Genomic DNA, 19,721 nt, shown 5'->3' with positions numbered 1-19,721 from the left:
CATTATTAAAATATAATTGCTTGCTATTCATTAGATATTAATGCCTGCATAGAATTTATAATTTAGCAATTAACTTTCAGGTATGCAAATGCTGATCCTGTGTAAGTGTGCAGGTTATCTCTAACAGAAGAATAAATATGAGCCTTACCATAAGTAGGCAGTTCCCTCTATTACTGTGTGCCAGATTAGCACGTTCTGTCCCCTAAATTTGGTACAGGACTTTGGAATCCCTTCAGGATGAAAAGCACTATATAGACACGTGCATTATATTTTGCAGCTGATCTTCTTAAAGTACTAGTCACATTGATTCCATTAAATGGCTGCACACTGCATGGGTTTGGACTTCAGAGTTCCAACATTCCATCTGTCCCAAAGAAAAATCCAAAGAAAGGGCCAAAGAAAAAACCAGAAGTTTTTATGAAGCATTTTGGAATAGTTTGGAATGAAAAATGTTAGCAATACACTAAATGCTTCTCATATGCCTTCTGGCTTGCAGCAATCCTAAATCTTCATGACAGTAAAATATGATTACAAGTGACCAAAAATAATGGTTATTTGAATATTAAGATAAATATACCTCACGTGTTTGTTGAGGATAGAATTTATGGAGTTTGAATATCCACAAATATAAAGTATGAAATAATGCTCATGACCTAGGAGCAGTATTCCACCACATAGGCAATGTATGCAAAACAAATTAAAACAGATAAGCATTGCATTCTGAGCTATGTGAGTATTTGTGTATGCTGAGTTGTTTGGCAGATATAGGATAGAGGATGAATATTTCAGGACGTAAAATATACTTTATAAACATCCCTTTAATTCCAAAGTGCAAGGCACCATTCTGCATCCCTTGTCAATATACATAAGCCTCATGAATACCATGCCATTTTCCAATTTTTATATCTACCAACCGCACAAATAACTAATAAAAGCTACAGAAATAAAACTGTAGTGTTCACAAATGAACTGGTTTAAATCCTGCATGCATAAAACAGTTCTCTTTTTGTTCCTTTTTCTATCTGTTTACATGGTGAAGGAAGAAACCTCATAATCCTTCCGATACAGCCAGTTGCTTTGATATTTAAATTCTAAATAATCTGTGAAAGTGATTTTGATTTATTAGGGAGATCACCTTCTCCATCTCACCCCAAGAAAGCCAAGAGTATTTAATCTGCACTTGGGAAGAAATTTGCAAGAGAAACGAGCTCTTTAAGCTCTGCTTGCTTTACATTAAACATATTTACTACCAGGCAACTGATGGCTCTGCTCCTCCCCTCGTCTCACTAGAAGTGGCCTTAATTCTCTGGAACGAATACTTAAGTCTTTCTGCTGCTGGGCAGAGCATTTCTTTTCCATTTCTCTGTTGAAGCCATCAGAAGCACCAATGAGACTTTTAACTTGATTGCCTTGCATCTCCATTTGGCAGTTTGGAAGCCATCCTGGGGCAGGCAGGTTGTCACTTCTTATGCTGGGACTGTTTCCCAGGAGCACTTAGGAGGAGAAACACAAGGTAAGGGAGTGGGAGATGCAGCCACTCCACCTCAGCTGCAACAGGATTGTATGACCAGAACAATCAGTATATTGAATTAATAAACCTCATTCACTGATTCATGTCAAGCAAAAAGGTGCACAGCTAGGTACTGTCAGGATATTTGCTTAAGTTTAAAAAAAAAATCCCAAACAAACATGGAAAAGCAGAAACAAATTAAAAGGAATTTCATAACAAATAATAATAATAAAGAAAAATCTAAGGTCTATGCAAGGGATAGCTAAAAAACAATTTGCTAGAGTTTTGTGTAATTAACTCTTTCTTTGCCATGCTGAAAATACATGTGAGTAGCTCACAGTATCTCTAAACATAACAAACAGATGTCAAAGGAATTTTTCTTTTCTATCTAGGTTATTACTTATCTTAGAAAAGTTTCAGGAGACAGGTACCAGATATGAGATTGCCCTGAAAGACCAGCATTACTGACCCTCAGCATTCAAATAAAATCATAATTTAGGTTACCACACTCTGCCTGTTTCCCATAATTTCAGTGGGTTATGGTGTCACTGTTCATTGCTTACACATAGCTGAACTGCCATCACATTTCAAGGAACATGCTAGAAACATACTAATTAGGCTTTCCTTTAGCTAATGACCATTTGTTCAGAGCTGTGAGCCCGAGCAGGGTGCAGCCTTTTCCCACTGCTCAGCAGCAGTTCTTAAACTGGGAGCAGCAAGACAATCCTGCCTGGACTGGAGCTGCAGAGGATTTCCAGCAGGTTCCACTCGTGTGCCATGAGCAGAGGACAAGAGAACACCTTGCAACATCAGAATGTCCCCTGAGCTTTGATGCAGTTTGACTCTGTAAGATCCACAACCAAGCAAAGTGAACCTGGGGACAGCTCTGGCTTTCAGGGTGAACACGTATGTGGGAATGTGTTTAATCAGGCACAGTGCATATCCAATTTACTCTAAAACTGCTGTAAGCAGTCAGGAAGTTGCTGCAAAAATCCTTCTTAATGGTGTCACTCACTGGAAAAGCTCTCCTGCAGTTAGTGACCCAGCCTTGCTCCTCAAGGTACAAATCTGTCAACACAAGACTTTTATGTGGGTTCTCCAGCATGAATCCCTGCTTCTTGCTCTGAAGGAAACAACTTACTAATTGCAATTATTTCCTAGGCTGGAATGAAGTTACCTAATTCAAGTAAGGGATCAGTAGCAGTAGCCCTGTGAAAGTTCATCTTTAATAAACCTATAATCTTTAGTCCCAGGACAAAAAAATCAGAAGCAATGCTTGATAGAGATGACATTTTCCTTTCCACTTCACTGTCCTTTGTTCACTTTGGAGTGACATCTCTCTTCGCATTTCATAAATCTTTATCTCAAGCATTAAAATACAGAAAATAGACAAAATAATTAAGATCTGGGGACATACTCTCAAAATAACTTCATGAAATCTCCCATTTAGTATCAATAGGAATGCTCACCTTAAGAAATCAGATACATTATATACAACTTGCTAGGAATTTTTAAAACTGAAGTGTTTTATCTCAGAAATTCTGACAAAAATCCTTAATAGAGTAGGGGAAACTGTAACTATAAAAGTTGAATAAATAGATGCAGTCTTTAATGGAAGGCACACGTGTTAAATTCCCCCAGTTCTGCTGAATAAATATTTCCCTTTACAAAGCATCTCATACTTTAAACTTTCCATGCAGCAATGCTTTTAAATTCGTTAATGAGGATCTTTGGAATTTCATGGTAACTAGAAACACAAATATTGGTCAAAGATGACAGATTTTACTTAGCAAATTCTTTGTGTATGGAAGATTGAAAGATTAAAAGGAATGGGGATATAATTAGATTGTAATAAACATTGTCTTAATTGTATTTTTTGACAAAAACCTTTCATGTGGTATGGAAATATTGACAATTTTAGGATAATTAGGAAATATTGACAATTTTAGGACAATTTCAGTCTCCTGTATCTTTTGGATACTGTCTTTAGTATCCAAAAAGTCTGTTTCATTGCTAATTAACCCTTTTGATTAAGTATATGAATGACTGTTTGTAATTAAGAGTCTGAGCGATTTTGATTCACTTTTTCACTCAGCATAGAAGCAATCAGAATTGTTATGGAATATACAACAAAAGATTCCAATGAAAAATCATACAGTTGATAACATCTCCGGGCCCCTCTGGATCTGAATTAGGGAAAGCTGCAACAGCAAGGCAATGCTCAGACAACCATGGAGACTTTTTCATTTCCCCTTCAGTGCAAGAACAACACGGTCTGGGCACTGTTTGGGTTTCTGGTCCATGACCACCTCTGCGAGGATTTTGCAGAACAGTTTAATACTGGCTCTGTAACTCAACAGTGGCTGTGTCACTCACCCACTACTCCCTTCAAGTGACTGTTGTCCATTCAGCCTTCACAAACAGGGTGACCTTGACTCTGATACTCTGTTCTCTAAATATGGAAGGCTTTCTCCATTCTAAATCAATATTTCTGACTTACTTTACAAAAAAAATAAAAGTTTCAAACATTCACAGGACACAATGAAGATATATATGGATTGGTTTCATGATAAAGAATCAATTAATAATGATCCAAGGGAGACAGTAACAAAAAAGCAGTTTTACCCCTAGTTTCCAAAACCAACAAGAAGATGAATTATATCTAAAAATCTGTGTCACTACACTCCCCCCACCCTGATTCAGCTATTAGCAATGCCACATGGGAGCAATGTTAACCTCCATTTCAGAATCCTAAAAACTCCTATGCAGTGATTTTCTGTCTTAAACCTAAAACATCTTCTCAATTTTTTTTGAAACAAGAAAAGGCACATTGCTACTGCTTTTCCTGTACTGTTACCAAACTACTCCTAAAAAAAAAAAAAAAAACAAACAAAAGAGGTAGGGATTAATCAGAATCTGCAAACATTTTAACAAATTCATATTGTGTTTTTCACTTATCAACAGTAAATAATGATTCATGGCTTCTTGCTTACAGTGATACTTTTATGGTTCAAATCCAAGGGATTCTACAATTTAAAAATAAAATAGGGAAGGGGAAGTGGAAACACCCTTCTTTTTATAGAACTACTTAATTCTGAGCACACTATCTTCCACTGTGAGACTGAATGCTATAATGCAAATTCCTCTGTTCATTTGAGAGATAAGTGATCTGTAACCCAGCATACATGCATTTTGCCTTGCTTTGTGGAATGGAAAGCAGACAGATCAGTTTATATTTAAACTGTGTTGACTGAGTTCTACTCTCTGGAATTCCCAGTGGTTAAAACAAAAAGTCAGTTCTCTCATCTGTACTAATGTGTCTCTGTTTTTAGGAGAATCAGCATCTTCTGGGGCATTTAGGGGTTTGTGTTTGTACATGGTAAATTTACAAAAATAGCTCCAGTGCTATTCTTGAGGAACTCCTTCCACAAGAAACTCAGCAAGTATGTTTGATTCCTAACAATTGGAAAATCACAGTATTTGAAGCAGCACTACTTTTAAAATCAATAAACCACCACGAACTAGGCAAAAAATGCTATTCCTAAACTGATATTTTTTTTTCTTTGATAATTTGTGCTTTTGGATAATTGTCCTTTTAGTATTGCTTCTAACCTAAAATCACAACATAGCAACCTAGTAATATTTTTCACTACAAACTGATTTAGTTTTTAATTAAAAAGAATGGTTTTAATTACAATTACACCATTATATTCACTTCTTAGATACCAAAGTTATTATCCCTACTAATTCTTTTCAGAACGGGGACTGCATCTTGATGAACTGTGGTTCTTTAGCTCAGTTGTTCAATGCTACAAAAAACTAGTTGAAGGCAAATTAAAACATATGTGGTCTAGAAGAATTCTGAATCTTACTCATTTTTCAGACTCTTAAATAACTTTAGTCTTCCAACATCCACCTAAAAAAATACTCATCTGAAATTTTATAATTAAACAGAGAAGAAACTCATTTTTATATGGGTTCATGTAAAAATATATTAAAATTTTAGAAGTGTTTATACTTTTCAAATATATGAACAATTAACTATTAGCTCATGTAGTTCAATCTACCCTAATCAAGCCGGAACATTTAAAAAAGAAATACCTCAATCTTTTCTAGCAGCTATTTTGATGGTATCTTATTTTACAGCACTTTGAAAGCAAGCCACAGTCTATTGATGCTGAATTTGATCAACTTGCTTTGCACTGGACTATTAAAAACTGCAAATAGAAACTAAAAATACAGTGGAATTAGGAAAAAAGCAATGAATTTAGATGGTTGGTTGTCAAAATTATGGCTCCTAGGTCCAGAATGCAGGACACCCATGGCCTTTGAAAAGGCACTGTGGAACAGAGGAAGTGCAAGTGAGGTGGGCAGGACTTTGGGGGCTGCTTTGAGAACCGTGCTTGAGAGAACCCAGAGACTGTCTGACACTTGAACATCTGGGGCTCACAGCTGCACAGCTCCCAAAAACCAGTGAGCCACCACAAGAAAATCCATCCCAGATGTCAGACACCACTCATGGGCCACACAAATAGCTGATCAGAGTAAGGCAGGGGTAAAAAGAACTTTTAAGTGTAGTAGAGCGAGAGGGAGAAAAGCTTCACATGGATAAGCAGAGAGCCACATCTCCTCTGCCTAAATTTTCATTAAGGATAATGTTATGATGCATGTCACACCGAAGCCTTTGTGAAAGCAAACCTGCTACTCTTCCATGAAAACTGCTTAACTGTTTAAGAGAGGTCCTCTTTTTGAGTGAAATATTTAAGTGTGCAGTGTGCAGTGCTCGTGGTCAGCTCCCAGAGTCGAAAATCCTCAGGGAACAGCTGGGCCATGAATCCTTGCTGCTCTAATCCAGTTAGTGAATGAAGAGGGGATGACGACAAACACAGCAAGCTTAATATATCATGTCCTGCTTTTCCTTTGGCTTTCAGCAGCATGACTGTGAACTGCTGATTAATGAGACACCAGCACTGCTTTGTCTCCATCTATCCCAGCATGGATGTGTTTTGAAGACAACTGGCAGCCTGAGATGGACAGTTATATGTCAATCAACACTACATCACTGAAAACACGACAGCAGAATGTGCTGGAAATTGTAGAAATCTACACAGTTGGTCACAATTTCTTGGCAGCTATAAATCAGGTAATAGCAACTCAGGATTATTCCAATTATTTTCACTTTCAACATGAAGAGATGAACATGGACTGAAACATCAGACCCAAATGCCTTTAAGAATACTCAAGTTTGTATTTAGCTCTTACATTTCAGTAACTCAAATTATGTTTGTAATTTCTTTGGACAAATGAGATATATTATATTATACGATGATTTCTGCTGGACAGCAAACTTTGCTTCTTTTTATATGTACAGAAAAACTACATGTAAAAGGAAACAGGCTGAGGCTACACACAGGAATAATCTCCAGAAGCATCGTTATCCTACTGAGCATTTCATAAGCAGGTCAGAACAGGGATGGAAAGAAAGAAAGAAGGAACAAGAGAAAAGAGCTGGATAACATAAATTTTGTAAAAACTTTCTTCAATAAGAATGGCTCATGATACCTCATAACTTGTGCCCTGAACAAGTCCCCATATTCATTCCTTAAGATCTTTTAAAAAACTGTCTAAGTAAGGACTTTTAGTGAAAGAAGGATGTATCAATATTCAGCATCAGTGTGTATTCATCCTCAGTGAGCAGTTACTGCACAGGAGAGAACTGACAGCTTAAAGAGAAGGCTTTCAATAGTTTCATTTTTCCCTGAAGCCCTAAATAGATCACACAGCAAAATCCTGAACTGACACCTCAGAGGTGCTACAGAGACCATTTTTTCCTTTTTATTTCTGACATTAATATTTTTAATACAACATTAAACTAAGAAAATATTGAGTAGAGAATTTCAAACGCGTCAAATATCTTAGGAAAACAAGTTTCTAACTTCTAATGCATCCTACTGTTAATTTGATACTAAATTGGCAAGAAGCTGGAAAAAAAAAGTTTGCAAAGCTTTGCATCTGAAATATTATTCCACAGAGTTTGCAGCAGTCAGTCAAAACACATTTGGCTTTATTTGCATCTTCAAGCATGAAAGATTATGTGAAACTGATACTGAAGATGCAAGAACGATACCTTGAGAATGTATAAGCAAGAATGGAAGTGATCAAGAAAAAGGTATCTTTAACAGGAACACGAACAGCAGTCTCAAAGGATGGGCAGGTATTGTTCTCCTTTGTATTTCTTTCTTAATAAGTATAAATATGACATATATGTATATACATATCTATTTCTCAAGATCCAGTACTGCCTTTCTATCTCTATACAACCCATGTCACTGACCTCTTACAAGCATTCCCATGTCTTTGTTTTGTTTCCAGCAACACTGTGTAATTCAGTCACTTGCTGAAGCTCTGCTTGACACCACAGGGTACAAAATAATACAGAAAATATTATCTGCAGGAGAAGAGAAGATTGTCTGACTCTGGGAATACTGCTATGAACAGCATAATCGGCTCTGCCCTTTCAAAAGTTAGATCAGCTCCCTGATTGATTGCCCTCCCTCTCTTTTTGTGGTCTTTTAAGAGTTCAAGAATTGGCCAGAAAATCAATATAACTCATGAAGAAGCCCCTCCAAAAGGAGAAAAAAGAAATGTGGTTTTAGTTTGGGAAACTATTCACCAGTATCTTCTGGGTGCACCTTTGAAGTACCAGACAAAATGCAGGAAGTTATGCTGAAAACATACTCATTAAATTTTTTGGGCTAGAAAGGAAAGAAATAAGGTCATGTTCCACAAATATCCTGTAAAAAGAGAAAGAAAAAAGCCACTCAAGTGTTCTGATACCAAGCTGTGACACGTTTCAATCATTTACAGGAAGCCCTCAGCAAAGAATGCAAACAGGAAAGTTCTTCCTCATGAATAAGCTTGCCTTTCAGCCAAAAAAGATCCCCAGCTGCCCCCTGAAAATTCTGCAAACGAAAAGGAATTCTGTTTCTAAACTCCTTGAAAGTCAAACCACTCTCACTATACATAAATCTCTACACAGAATATTTTCTTCCAAGTATTCATAATCAGCTACCTTGTTTGGCTGTGATAAAATTAAGTGGTTGCATATTGTAGTTCTGGATTCCTTAGTGCTACAGAAATAGTTTAGAAAGTTTACTCATCCCTGATCCACAAAAGTAGCCGGTATTATTTCAGTGTTGGGCATAGGAATTTGCCAAGTTACAAACCAGAACCAGAAATCCCAAGTAAGAGCCATCTACATAGTATGGAACCTGGGGACTCTACAGCCAAGAGATTTTATTCAGAAGTTTTCCAAGTGAAATAGAAGATGACAAAGATGAGACAACCAACAAAGCACCTCAGTAGCAAATGTAGCTGGGATAAATAAGAAGCATCAGCTTTCCAGGAAGAAATTTATTTACCAGATGTTTCTTTACCAAACTTGCACCTTTACTGAAGCACAGAGATGCTGGACTAGATGACCATTTATATAAGTGACAAGTACCTTTCCTTGGCTTTGGTTATAAAATGTAACATGACATAACATGTTACCAAAATTCCACCCTATAAGGAAAATTTCCATGTTTTGAGTAGAATGTTCTACCTTTTGTGTTTGATAGAAGTGAAAATGTGAATGATGTGCAGCGAGTGAGAGAAATCATTGAGAATCTCTCCAGTTGCCTCATGAGGTACCTGCTGCTCTTGTGCTTTGCTGAAGAGGCACAGGGGGAACAACACCTTAGCTCCAATGAAAGCTTGGCACCACATACCTAAAAGGCTGCATCATGAGAAATCTGCTTCCAGGTGTAAAAACAGTGGGATAACTGTGTGATACAGGTGATGAACTAGAATCTGCACATTCAGGAACAGCCAACATCTCGAACATTTTTGGTCATGTCATCATATATATATATATAACCAACATATCTCTATAGCAGCAGTAATGAAAAGTGGTCATGACCCAAATAGTCTATACATTTTTCAAATGAAATGAAAAAATGTGTTCCTCCCTCCTCAGAGCATGCAATCTAAATTCCTGTCATCATTGTTAGAGGGTTTTTTATGCCTTGATAGGTTATAAACTGTTACAGATTAATTTTAAGTTAGAAATGCATTGGAGAAGTCTAATATATCTAGCTCCTTCTAAATTGCTCTTTGTCAGATACGATGGCTTTCCACTGCCTCCTCCCACACACTTTCCATCTCTCCTGAAAATTGCCTCATCTTTGAATCATTACCGTTGTAATTACAACAAGAGAAATCAGTAGTAGAAGAAAAAAAATCTTTGACACAAAGAGCATTATCATGGGACAAAAATATCTTGCTACATCCAAAGATAACACAATGCCACATTATTCATGTTTCTATTGATTACTGAGTCCATGATAAGGTAAAGAACTAAATCTTTACACTTGTGGTATTCCATCGAGTTGACAGAAAATATAAACATGTCTAAAAGCTGGAAAGGTCATCCCAAAGCACTCGGGGGGAAAAGTTTTTAGTAAACAATTTCTTATTAAAACCAGAGGTGGAATATGGTCCACCTAGTGTTCACCTTTAAAGGGAGAGTATTTAAAGTATTTACCTACTGGGTGTAAGTTTGTTTGGATGTTTCAGAGTGGCTCAATATGCACATTGACAACCCATTGTTCTGCAAATACAGAACACATAGACTAGTCTCCTTGGCTGGATAAATTATCAATTTTACTTCTAACAGTGGCATTGGATTCTTAAAGGGAATGACAGTACAACTCTTAAGGGAGGCCATTATAAAATAAAGCCCTTAGAAGGAATGCTTCCTCTTCAGCTCATTTAAGAGACGACTGGAAGAGAGTTCATAGAGTGCAATGATTTCCTGGTGAGCCTGCTGCCCCAGGGCAGGATGAATTACCTTTGTTATTCCTGACAGATGTTTGTCTAAATGCTCGATAAAAACTTCATTGATGAGGAATTCACAACTTGCTTGGACAATCTCCTTCAGTTTTTCATTTACTGCTAACATGGTTTTTCCTAGAACCTAACACAAATATCTTATACTGTAACTTAAACTTCTTAATCATCCTGGACACAGAGTCCTTACTTTTTCCTGTACATTTTTATGCATCTGAAAATATTAAGTTATTTTCCACCATGTAGGTGACAGAATCCTAGCTTTTCTCAAATCTTTATTCAAGGGCCTGAAAACACAGAAGATACAGAGCTAATAGAGATTTCCAAACCCCTTCTTTACTAAGGAACTTGTCCTACAATTTTGACAGTTTTACTACAGGGGCCAAGGACTCATTGGGGGAAAGAGAGCAGCTGATCCCTGACTCTGGAGTTAGATTTCAGAAAGCAGTACCAAGGCCAGGAACAGTGTGAGGTTTATGGCTGGACTCGATGATCTTAAGGGTCTTTTCCAAGATAAATGAACCTAAGCAGAGCCTGCAGAGAGGGACACATCACCTGTTTGTGTTTTGGCAGGCAGGCAGGTGGAGATCCAGCTTCAATGTCTGTACCAGGGCTATAGCTCATTTGTATAGAAAAATAAAGAAAGGAACATAAAATGTAAGAACTGTCTGGATCAAAATCTGCAGCAGAGTATCCATATTACTAAATAGCCTTGAGAATAATCTTTGCCCACTTTCTGTCTAAAAAGGAGTGCTTAACCTACATCTGATGGAGGACATGAGCAGACAAGAGCAAGGCTTGGGAATATGACAGGCAGCCACAAAGAAAACCTCATGTATCACCTTCTGGTCAGAGACCACCTTAAAAGATCCATTTGCAGACATTTAAATTTTACTTGTAAATATTTAGGATTCATTCCTGGTTTCACCGGTCTCCCAGTGAGATTTTTACCAAAAACTTAATAGGAGTCCATGCTGCAGGGATATGAACTACAGATGGAATTACACTTTAAAAATGGTATTTCTGACTGTTTCATAAGATCTCCATATATATCACACTGTCCTTGGAATATTATCTTGACAGTTTATGTGCAGAACACCCTCTGCAAGCATTTAAAAACAACAGTTTTTAACATCCATATATTTTCAGTGAAAGTAACAGATCTGTTTTATAACAGCATGCTTTAACAACATTCAGATGATTCAAGAAAAGCTAAGTTCTCCATCTTGAATTTCTGTCATGAAATGGATTCAAGATTAACAACTTCTATACCTTTCTTTCACTTTGTTATTAGTTTTTCAATATTTTTTCCCTCATCTAGATTACCCTCTATTATTTAGTTATAACTTCCTCCATAATTGCAATCAATGAATAGTAATCACTTAATAAACATATCCTGACAGGTCTATTTTTGCACTGGAAAAAGATTAATTTTCTTTATCACCACTCCAGTAAGCAATTTCTTTTCTTACCTGAAGTAGCAAAGTGAACTGAAGTTCTGGTCTGCTAGGAAAAGCATCTGAGCAAGACCAGACACCCAGTCCTTTCACTTTTATATTATTTGGATATAGATTTATCAAAATCTGTGTAACTTGGAAGATGCATGCATTTTTATTTGCATTGATTCTTACACATAATTCTATTGCACACAGCAAAAGCTGCTTTGCACTGTGCTAACACTGAGCTCACACTGCAGTTCTGTGAGGATTTTCTGAGTGCTTTCCTTAAACCAGGTAATTCAGAGAGAAACAAACCAGTTCTACTAAAACTTTGAGCTTAGATACTCAACAATGAAATGATAAGGAGTGCACATTCTGTCAAACATCTATTAAAGCCTCATTTGATATTAAATAGAATAAAATATCCTGAATGAACTTGGATACCTGCAGGTTGCTATGATGATTTCTTTTCCACTGCCATGTAAATATAACACATGAAACTGGCAAAGAAGCACAAAGAAAATTGTTTGTATATAGAAATCTCCTTCTCTTCCTCACAGATATTTATTCCAAGTGCACTTGCCCTAAAGTCACTTGAACGAAAGCAAGTTCTTCTGCTGACTTCATTTCAGACTAGGTGTAACAAAAATGGAAATTCAGAGTAAATAACCTCTCCTACAGGATTTGCATTTTCTGCCTTGGGACAAACTGACTGTGCAGTTTGTCAGGTACCTTCCAGAGAGGACTAATTTGTGGCATTTTTTTAGGTGGACACTCCTCAGTAATTCTGACATTAAATGGTGTGTCAAACTTTCAGCTGAAAATGAAACCATAAAGGCAATACTCTAAATTACAGTGAGTTTCTGTAAAATTTAACTGCACTTTAGTTCTTCGCAGCAGTGTTTAAAACATCTTGAGCAACTCATCGTTGTACCAAACTATCAATTCACTCTAAGCACAAAGTTTCCAGTGGTAACTTCTAGCATTTTTCATACCAATACTGACAAAAATCACTTTTACCATCCTTTTCCTCTGAACTCTGTGTTTGCCCCATGTAACACGAACCACTGGGGTCATGCTGAGTTATTCCTCTGAACTCAATGCCATTCCTGGCATCAGCCTTTATGCTTTTGTAAATGGCCTCAGGAAATGACCATGTTAAAATTCTTACTAATACAAGCCTGTCACAAGAATATCTGTCTGCATGCAACAGACAACTTCTGACTGCACAAATTTGAACCACAATAACTAGAAGGGCATATCTGAATTTTTTTCACTAGTTTGATCTTTCCCACAGGCAGGACCACACTAAGTTTCAAGGAAATCTTTCTAATATGTACCAAACAAAAAAAGCTTATGCATATTTTAATCACTTTAGAAGTATCACCCTTCCTCTGGAAAGAATTGATTATGTACATCAATAGCAAGGAAGATATCTTGTTCAAAGCACTGAAAATTAGACTTAAAATCTCACTTCAGAGTTCACTAGTTCAGCTTGCAATACTTTTGAGATCTTGGTAAAAGGCATCTTTTTGTCTGCACAGTAATGAAGACTTTACATACACTAATTACTTCTAAACATCGGCACATTACTAAGAGATTATAAAGCAAAACAAATTTTGTGCAAAGCATCAACTTCTGAAATAAGCAATTATTACAGAATTTAATGAAAAAAATGCATACTAGGCATTTTGTAAAGACCTGGGAAGAACTTAATATGAAAACAAAATGCCTGGATTAATCTAGCAGAGGTATGTTGGTATGATGGAAGATTGAAAGCAATTATGACAAAAACACTCTGCATCTGTGCTGGTCACAAAGTGTTCAGTCATAAAAGCTTTGATTTAAATCATATTAGCACAGTGTGGTGGAAGCATGCAGCACCACATCAAAGGATATGCCCTGAAAATATGTATTAATTTTTCTTTTTTTTTTGACTCTCCAATGAGAGTACACTTTTAGTTTCCAACTCATGTGTGTATCAGAAATGGTTTATATATCCAGAGAGAAATCAGAGGGGAATGAAAAAGAAAAACAGCTTGAGGGATGCAAGAATCTCACCATACTTTTAAGTAAAGAAATAACAATTCACTTGTAATAGGACTGTCCCATTAGGGTCCCTGATTGCCATGAAAATCTCAAGTGACCTACTCTTTTCTTTGTTAAATTCACCACCTTAAGATAAGGAAAACAACACGACTTTGGATTTGGACTCACCAGATTTCTTCTAAGGTATATTTCACAGTTCTCCAAAAATTCTCTGGAGAAAAGCAGACTTGCTTGTACCTCACAGGCTCAGTAGATGGGATACTCTTGTTCCAAATGAATTTGCTCAGATTTCTCAGAAGGGATGTGATCACTGAGAATTTCCCTTTTTTGATTACAGCTCAGGCAAAATAATAGTTTTCTCCTTTGCTTTGAGTCACTTTTCAAAACAATCCAAATAGACTGTCTGACTGCTTGTAGAGACAAACTTAATTTAGGAACAATTAATTCCTCTTCAGAGTAAATTTTCAAGCACGGTAATCGAGAGGATAGAACATCATTGCTTTGTGTAAGTATGATCCTTTTGAACTTCCCAGGCTGACAGAGCCCAGCTGAGACTGTGATGCTGATGCTGCAGTGAGCAGCAGGCTCTTAGGGAAGGGGCTCACAGCAGCCCACGGGCCCTCCCGTGCTGGCACTGCCTCCATGCAAACACCACGGCCACTGTCACAGCACAGCATGGGACAGGGGCAGGGAGCTGTTCCTGTACCACCAGGAACACACATTCCCCCACCACCTGACCCCTGCTCTGGGTGGTGCTGGTGGGGCTGTGTTTCAGATGTGATGTACAACAGCACGAGAGCACTGACGCATCAGACCAGGAAATTAAAAAAGAGGCCATTCACACAAAGGCATGCTTAGTTAAGTCTGAAAATCATTCAGGCTCGAATGATACTGAGATGGACCATTTGCTACATCTTTACTTAATAATGTGGAATTTGTTGAGGTTTTTTTTCTCTACGAACTGCTTCGTTACTGATTTGAAGTGATTCCAAGAGCCTATCTGCATTTCTCCCAACACATTTTGAGTCAGGGTTACTATCTGAGAGCACGTGGGTCCTTAAGGGAACAGCCCATTACAGTCCACGACAGTAACTATGTCTCTACGATTTATGAAAAGAAAGCAATATGTGCCTGTTTCGGTGCCTGTCGTTTGCCTACCAATGGTGCAGTGCTCCCCATTCCAGCCCTCTCTGCATTCACACTTCCCATCTTTACAAGTCCCGTGCTCCGTGCAGCGGGGGTGGCACACACGCTGGTCACAGGCCGCTCCTGTCCAGCCCTCCTCGCAGCGACAGGCTCCGCCGATGCACACGCCGTGGGTGCCACAGTCCACGGAGCACACTTCTAGGAGAGAGAACAGCAGTTACAGCCAGCCCTGCGCCCTGGAGGGAAAGGGAGCACAACAGCAATGCTTTTGCTCAAAACTACAGCCTCTCAAAAGCTGGCCTGCTCATACTCTGATGGAGACCGGCATTTAATTTTTATTTCAAAGCAAACTCAATTCTGTTAAAAAGTTGTTTAAAAAAAAAAATCTGCTAATGTATGCTGGACAGACCTGTAGAGGTGCATCCTCCACGCAGATACAAACACATGTCAGAGGTGGTGTCCCCAACACCTGCCAGCAGCAAAGGAAGGGAGCAGGTGGCTCTGCTTTACTCAAACCTGGACCTCGGGTGATTTTGAGAGATATTGATTTGCTAAGAATAAGACTGAAACTCACCTAAAACTCATTTGGCAGAGAATGGCAGCAATTCAGGGTCATTTAGAATGATGGGTAGAAGTTACTTTCCAAGGAGAGATTTTAGATTCCTATTACTAACATGGTCAGTTATCCAATGTCCCACTCCAAAAATTCTACTGCTCTCTGCTAGCTGAAATTGCAGATAAGCAGAAGGGTCTTTTGCCCCATGCATCACCAAAGAAAGTGTCAGTGAAACTCTCATTCATGAATTTTCTGACTGCTTATCCATGAAGCAGAAAACACATCTTGATATTCATGTCACTGGTGGGGTATTCTAGCTGATCAATCTTAGAAAATAACTGAATAACTGTGAAAAATGTAAATATTATTTTGAGAGACTTGACCTACAGTACCATCTCAAGGTTCAGCTGACAATGTAAAAGCAAAATTCCTTGTATTTTTTTCCCATAAATGATGGACATTTTCATTTACAGTTGGGAAACAGAAGTACACTTATGTAACTTTTTCACTCTAAAAGAGAATCAGTGTTAGAACAAAACACAAACTCCTAATCTGCACCCACCTCACCCTCAGCTGACAGTCCCAAATTAAGAATGCCATGAAAATATATATAGAGATACTTACACATCTCTTCCCAACAAAATTAAACAAGACCAAATGCGTAACGAAGACAACTTTCTAAATCATTACTTCATTTCAAACTTTCCGTAGGTCTTAACATTTTAACAGAATAGCAACAATCTTGGAAAATCAGGAAAAACTCTTTTTCTTACCAACGGAGCAGTCGGGGCCCATCCAGTTGGGGTCACAGCTGCAGAGCCCGGTGTCGGCCAGGTAGGAGCCGTGCCCGCTGCACTGGTCAGGGCACTGCGCTCTGGGCAGCTCACAGTTCACTCCTCCCCAGCCCGGGCTGCACAGACACTCCCCGTTCACACACACCCCGTGGTTGGAGCACGTCGGGTCTAAGCAATCCACTGCGGGAGAACACAAAAACAATGCAGAGAAGGGTCACTTCACACAAGGGGATGTTTGGAAAACGTGCTCTGAGAAGTCTGTACCACGGGGATAAATAAAGCAGCTTGAGGTAGTTCTCCAAGTCATATTAATACCTGGTCTGAGAATTGGGAAGTGAAGTCTTTTACATTTTATATTAAATAAATCAAGCAGGGTTTGACTGTACAATGACAGCTTACTGCAGGAATGCTGTGGTGGAGAAGCATGAAGACTTAAAAATAGCACTTAAATATATATAGTCAGAGTTTCACACATAAACCTGGAGACATATCTCCTGAAATACACTGAAGCTCCAATGACTCATGAACTGTATTTAAATTATAAAATAAGTTAATAATTTGCAGATTTAAAGGATTTTTTTATTTGGAGTACCTCTATAAAAACTGCTATTATTACTATTGAAATACCAGAGCATTGTGAGAACAACGTTAGGACAGCCACTTCAAGTACCTTGAAGTCAAAATGTCAGTGGCTTCAGCTTCATTAGACTCCTGATCTTTCAGGCACTTCTGAAATGTTTGCTCCATGGTCCCTTAGTAGCTGAGATGTGAAACTGAGAGCCCTGGTTACTTCAACCCATATTCTAAACCAGCAGATTATTTCTCTTAAAGAAGTAAAACCAGATACAGATATGGATCTCAACCCAGAAACAACAAAGTGAAAATAGTTACGATGGAAAATGATGCAATGAAATTTCAGTTGCTATTTCAGTCCTATAAAGGAATGTTACAAGCTGTCTTTCAAATAAACTTTATCAGTAACATTATGAGTTTCCAAATTTTCATCTTATATCATGAATCTGTATAAGAATACTATGCTTTACTGCCAGTACCCACATGGAGGCTTTACCAAGTGCCTTTTGCTGTGGAATTGAAGGCCAAGGTCAAATTCATGTCTGAAATAACTTGAATTCATCTCATGACTGGTATATATTAGCTCACAACAGCAGGACCAAGAATGATTGGCATTCCCTCTTGCTGCTTCAGGAAGATCTGAGTTTATAATGAAAGTGATTTATCTCTCATCTTTTCCAAATTGATCCTTCTAAATTAAGGCAGAGACATTTTCACTCTACCTGATGTGAACAATACTTGATCTTTCAAATTTCAACTTTTCTATAAAAATAGAGCCTTGTCAAACTATGTTATTTAGTTGCAGAACATTTAAAGCAAGTATATAGATTAGATACAGGCAGAGGATTGAGACGGGGACATTTAGAGATGCAATAACATGAGTTATCAAACTACAGTAGTATAGGAATAAATTACTGTAAAATTTCTTATAAGATTTTCATTTTAATGATGACATTGGCTATAGTTTTGGGTTTGTTTTTCCTTTTTTTCTTTAAGATTTAAAGCTGAGTTAGTCAGACATGAAGATATTAGAAAGCAATTTCATATTTATAGGTAAACCAAGATTGGCTTGTGCTTCACCTCAAAGCTGATAAATTCATCAACTGTTTTAAATTATACAGACTGCTTGTCCCATATTGTCACCCCTTCTTTGTGCTTAGCCAAATTATAACCTGTCTGAAATTTAAAATGTGTCTTTCATACAACTTCTGTGCCCAATGGACACAGAGCAGTGATAAAAGAGTCTGATTGAATAAAGAACCAAAGTACACAAAAACTTAGGTTCATTTACTTTTAGGATGAAGGTTGCTTCCCCCCTACATTTGGTCTATTCTGGGCTTTTTTAGAATATATATTTTAACAGAAAATGTAGAAGGGTAACACGTGTATAACATTGTTATAGGACAGCTAACTCTAGGAGATAATGATAAGTCATAATGTACTCTCCTTGTCAGGAATGTATCATCTTCCTTCTCAAACAAAAGCACTAATGAAAGGAATGTGGAGCATATGAAAAACACCACCTTCTGCTACTAAATTAACTGTCTTCCACCTATCCTGAATTACAGTGCTCATGCAGCTTTGATTTATTTCTACAGAATGAGCCTATCAATGCCCCTAAGCCCCCAGCCTCCCTTGTTTTACAGGATAACACACTAAACACCTTTGTTCTAGACCAATGTGCTTTACAGCTGTTTTGTTCTATCATCTGGGTAAGTAGTAGCTTTCAAAGTTTAAACTGAGGAGAGTTTTTATTCTGAGCTCCAATCTTGGTCTATTTTAATACATGCTCAGAGTTATCATCTGGGGCCAGATCCTCGGCTGTTGAAATTAGCATAATGTGATTACCTGCAATAGAACTGCTCTGACTTGTGTTGCAAAGGTTCTGGCCCTGAGGTGTAGCAAGGTTTACAATGGTATTTAATCAGGATTTGTAAATGGACCATCTTTGGTGTTTAAACAAAGGAGAATGCGCCTTAGCAAGTACGTTAGGCTTGGAACTCACAGCCCCCTGGCAGCTCAGATCATTAGAGCTCATTTAGTATTGGGCCCTCTGGAGATTTGACAAAAAGGGTACTGAAAGCAATTTATATCCTTAAGGACAAAAAAGGAGGTCAAGGAGTTTTCAGAACAATATGTACCATGAAGTCCCCAAAGAGCCATGAATTACACTTATGAAGTTAAATGTCATTGAAAAATGACTCGACCAGGAAAGTGACAAGAAAACCACCCTTAACTTAACCTAATTTGGCAATTTCACTTGTGTTCCCCCCAAAGCGGACTGAATGAAGCCTGACAAATACCCCACTTCATCTTCTGTGCAAATTTGTTAATAGAAAAAACAGTGTTTATGCTGCAAAAATTGTGCATCAAAAATATTGATTTTGGTGTCACTTTCATTTCAGGTAAATTGTTTGAACAATATGACCATGATGAATATCAGAAATAAAAAGCTATTGGGGAAAAAAAAATTGCTGACCCACTTATTCTAATTCAATATCCTAGTTGGCAAATGGCAAATGAATCAACCTTTGCCATTCTTTTTTGGAAGTTCAAATCAATAGAGGAGATTTCACATATTATATATAAATACAGAAATATTATTTCTATCATTCTGCCATTAAAAGTGTAAAATTTCAATTCATGCAAAAACTTTAACTATGACTCGATGATTAATTAGAGAAACACCACTTACTTCATAGTACACCCTTTCTCCCATAGCACTCGAATAAATGTAAGAAATATGTAAAAAAAAATGGAATTTC

The 19,721-nt window shown here is 37.6% G+C and overlaps 1 protein-coding gene across 2 annotated transcripts in view; it reads right to left on the bottom strand.

Moving 5' to 3' along the window:
- Positions 1-19,721, bottom strand: part of TENM2 (teneurin transmembrane protein 2) — a 744,328-nt gene that overhangs the window by 60,729 nt on the left and 663,878 nt on the right. The window contains exons 17-18 of one of the 2 annotated variants that reach the window (XM_069029269.1): positions 16,363-16,563; positions 15,046-15,231 (exon numbers count right to left, since the gene is read on the bottom strand). In XM_069029269.1, the coding sequence (XP_068885370.1) occupies positions 15,046-15,231; positions 16,363-16,563 (387 nt within the window). Of the gene's footprint in view, positions 1-15,018; positions 15,232-16,362; positions 16,564-19,721 lie in introns of both variants that reach the window. The other variant, XM_069029270.1, reaches the window with a different exon arrangement.

Source organism: Aphelocoma coerulescens, chromosome 13 (assembly GCF_041296385.1).
Source record: "Aphelocoma coerulescens isolate FSJ_1873_10779 chromosome 13, UR_Acoe_1.0, whole genome shotgun sequence".
NCBI lineage: Eukaryota > Metazoa > Chordata > Aves > Passeriformes > Corvidae > Aphelocoma > Aphelocoma coerulescens.
Note: the sequence above shows the minus strand (reverse complement) of the source record. Positions and strands in the feature narration are given on the sequence as shown.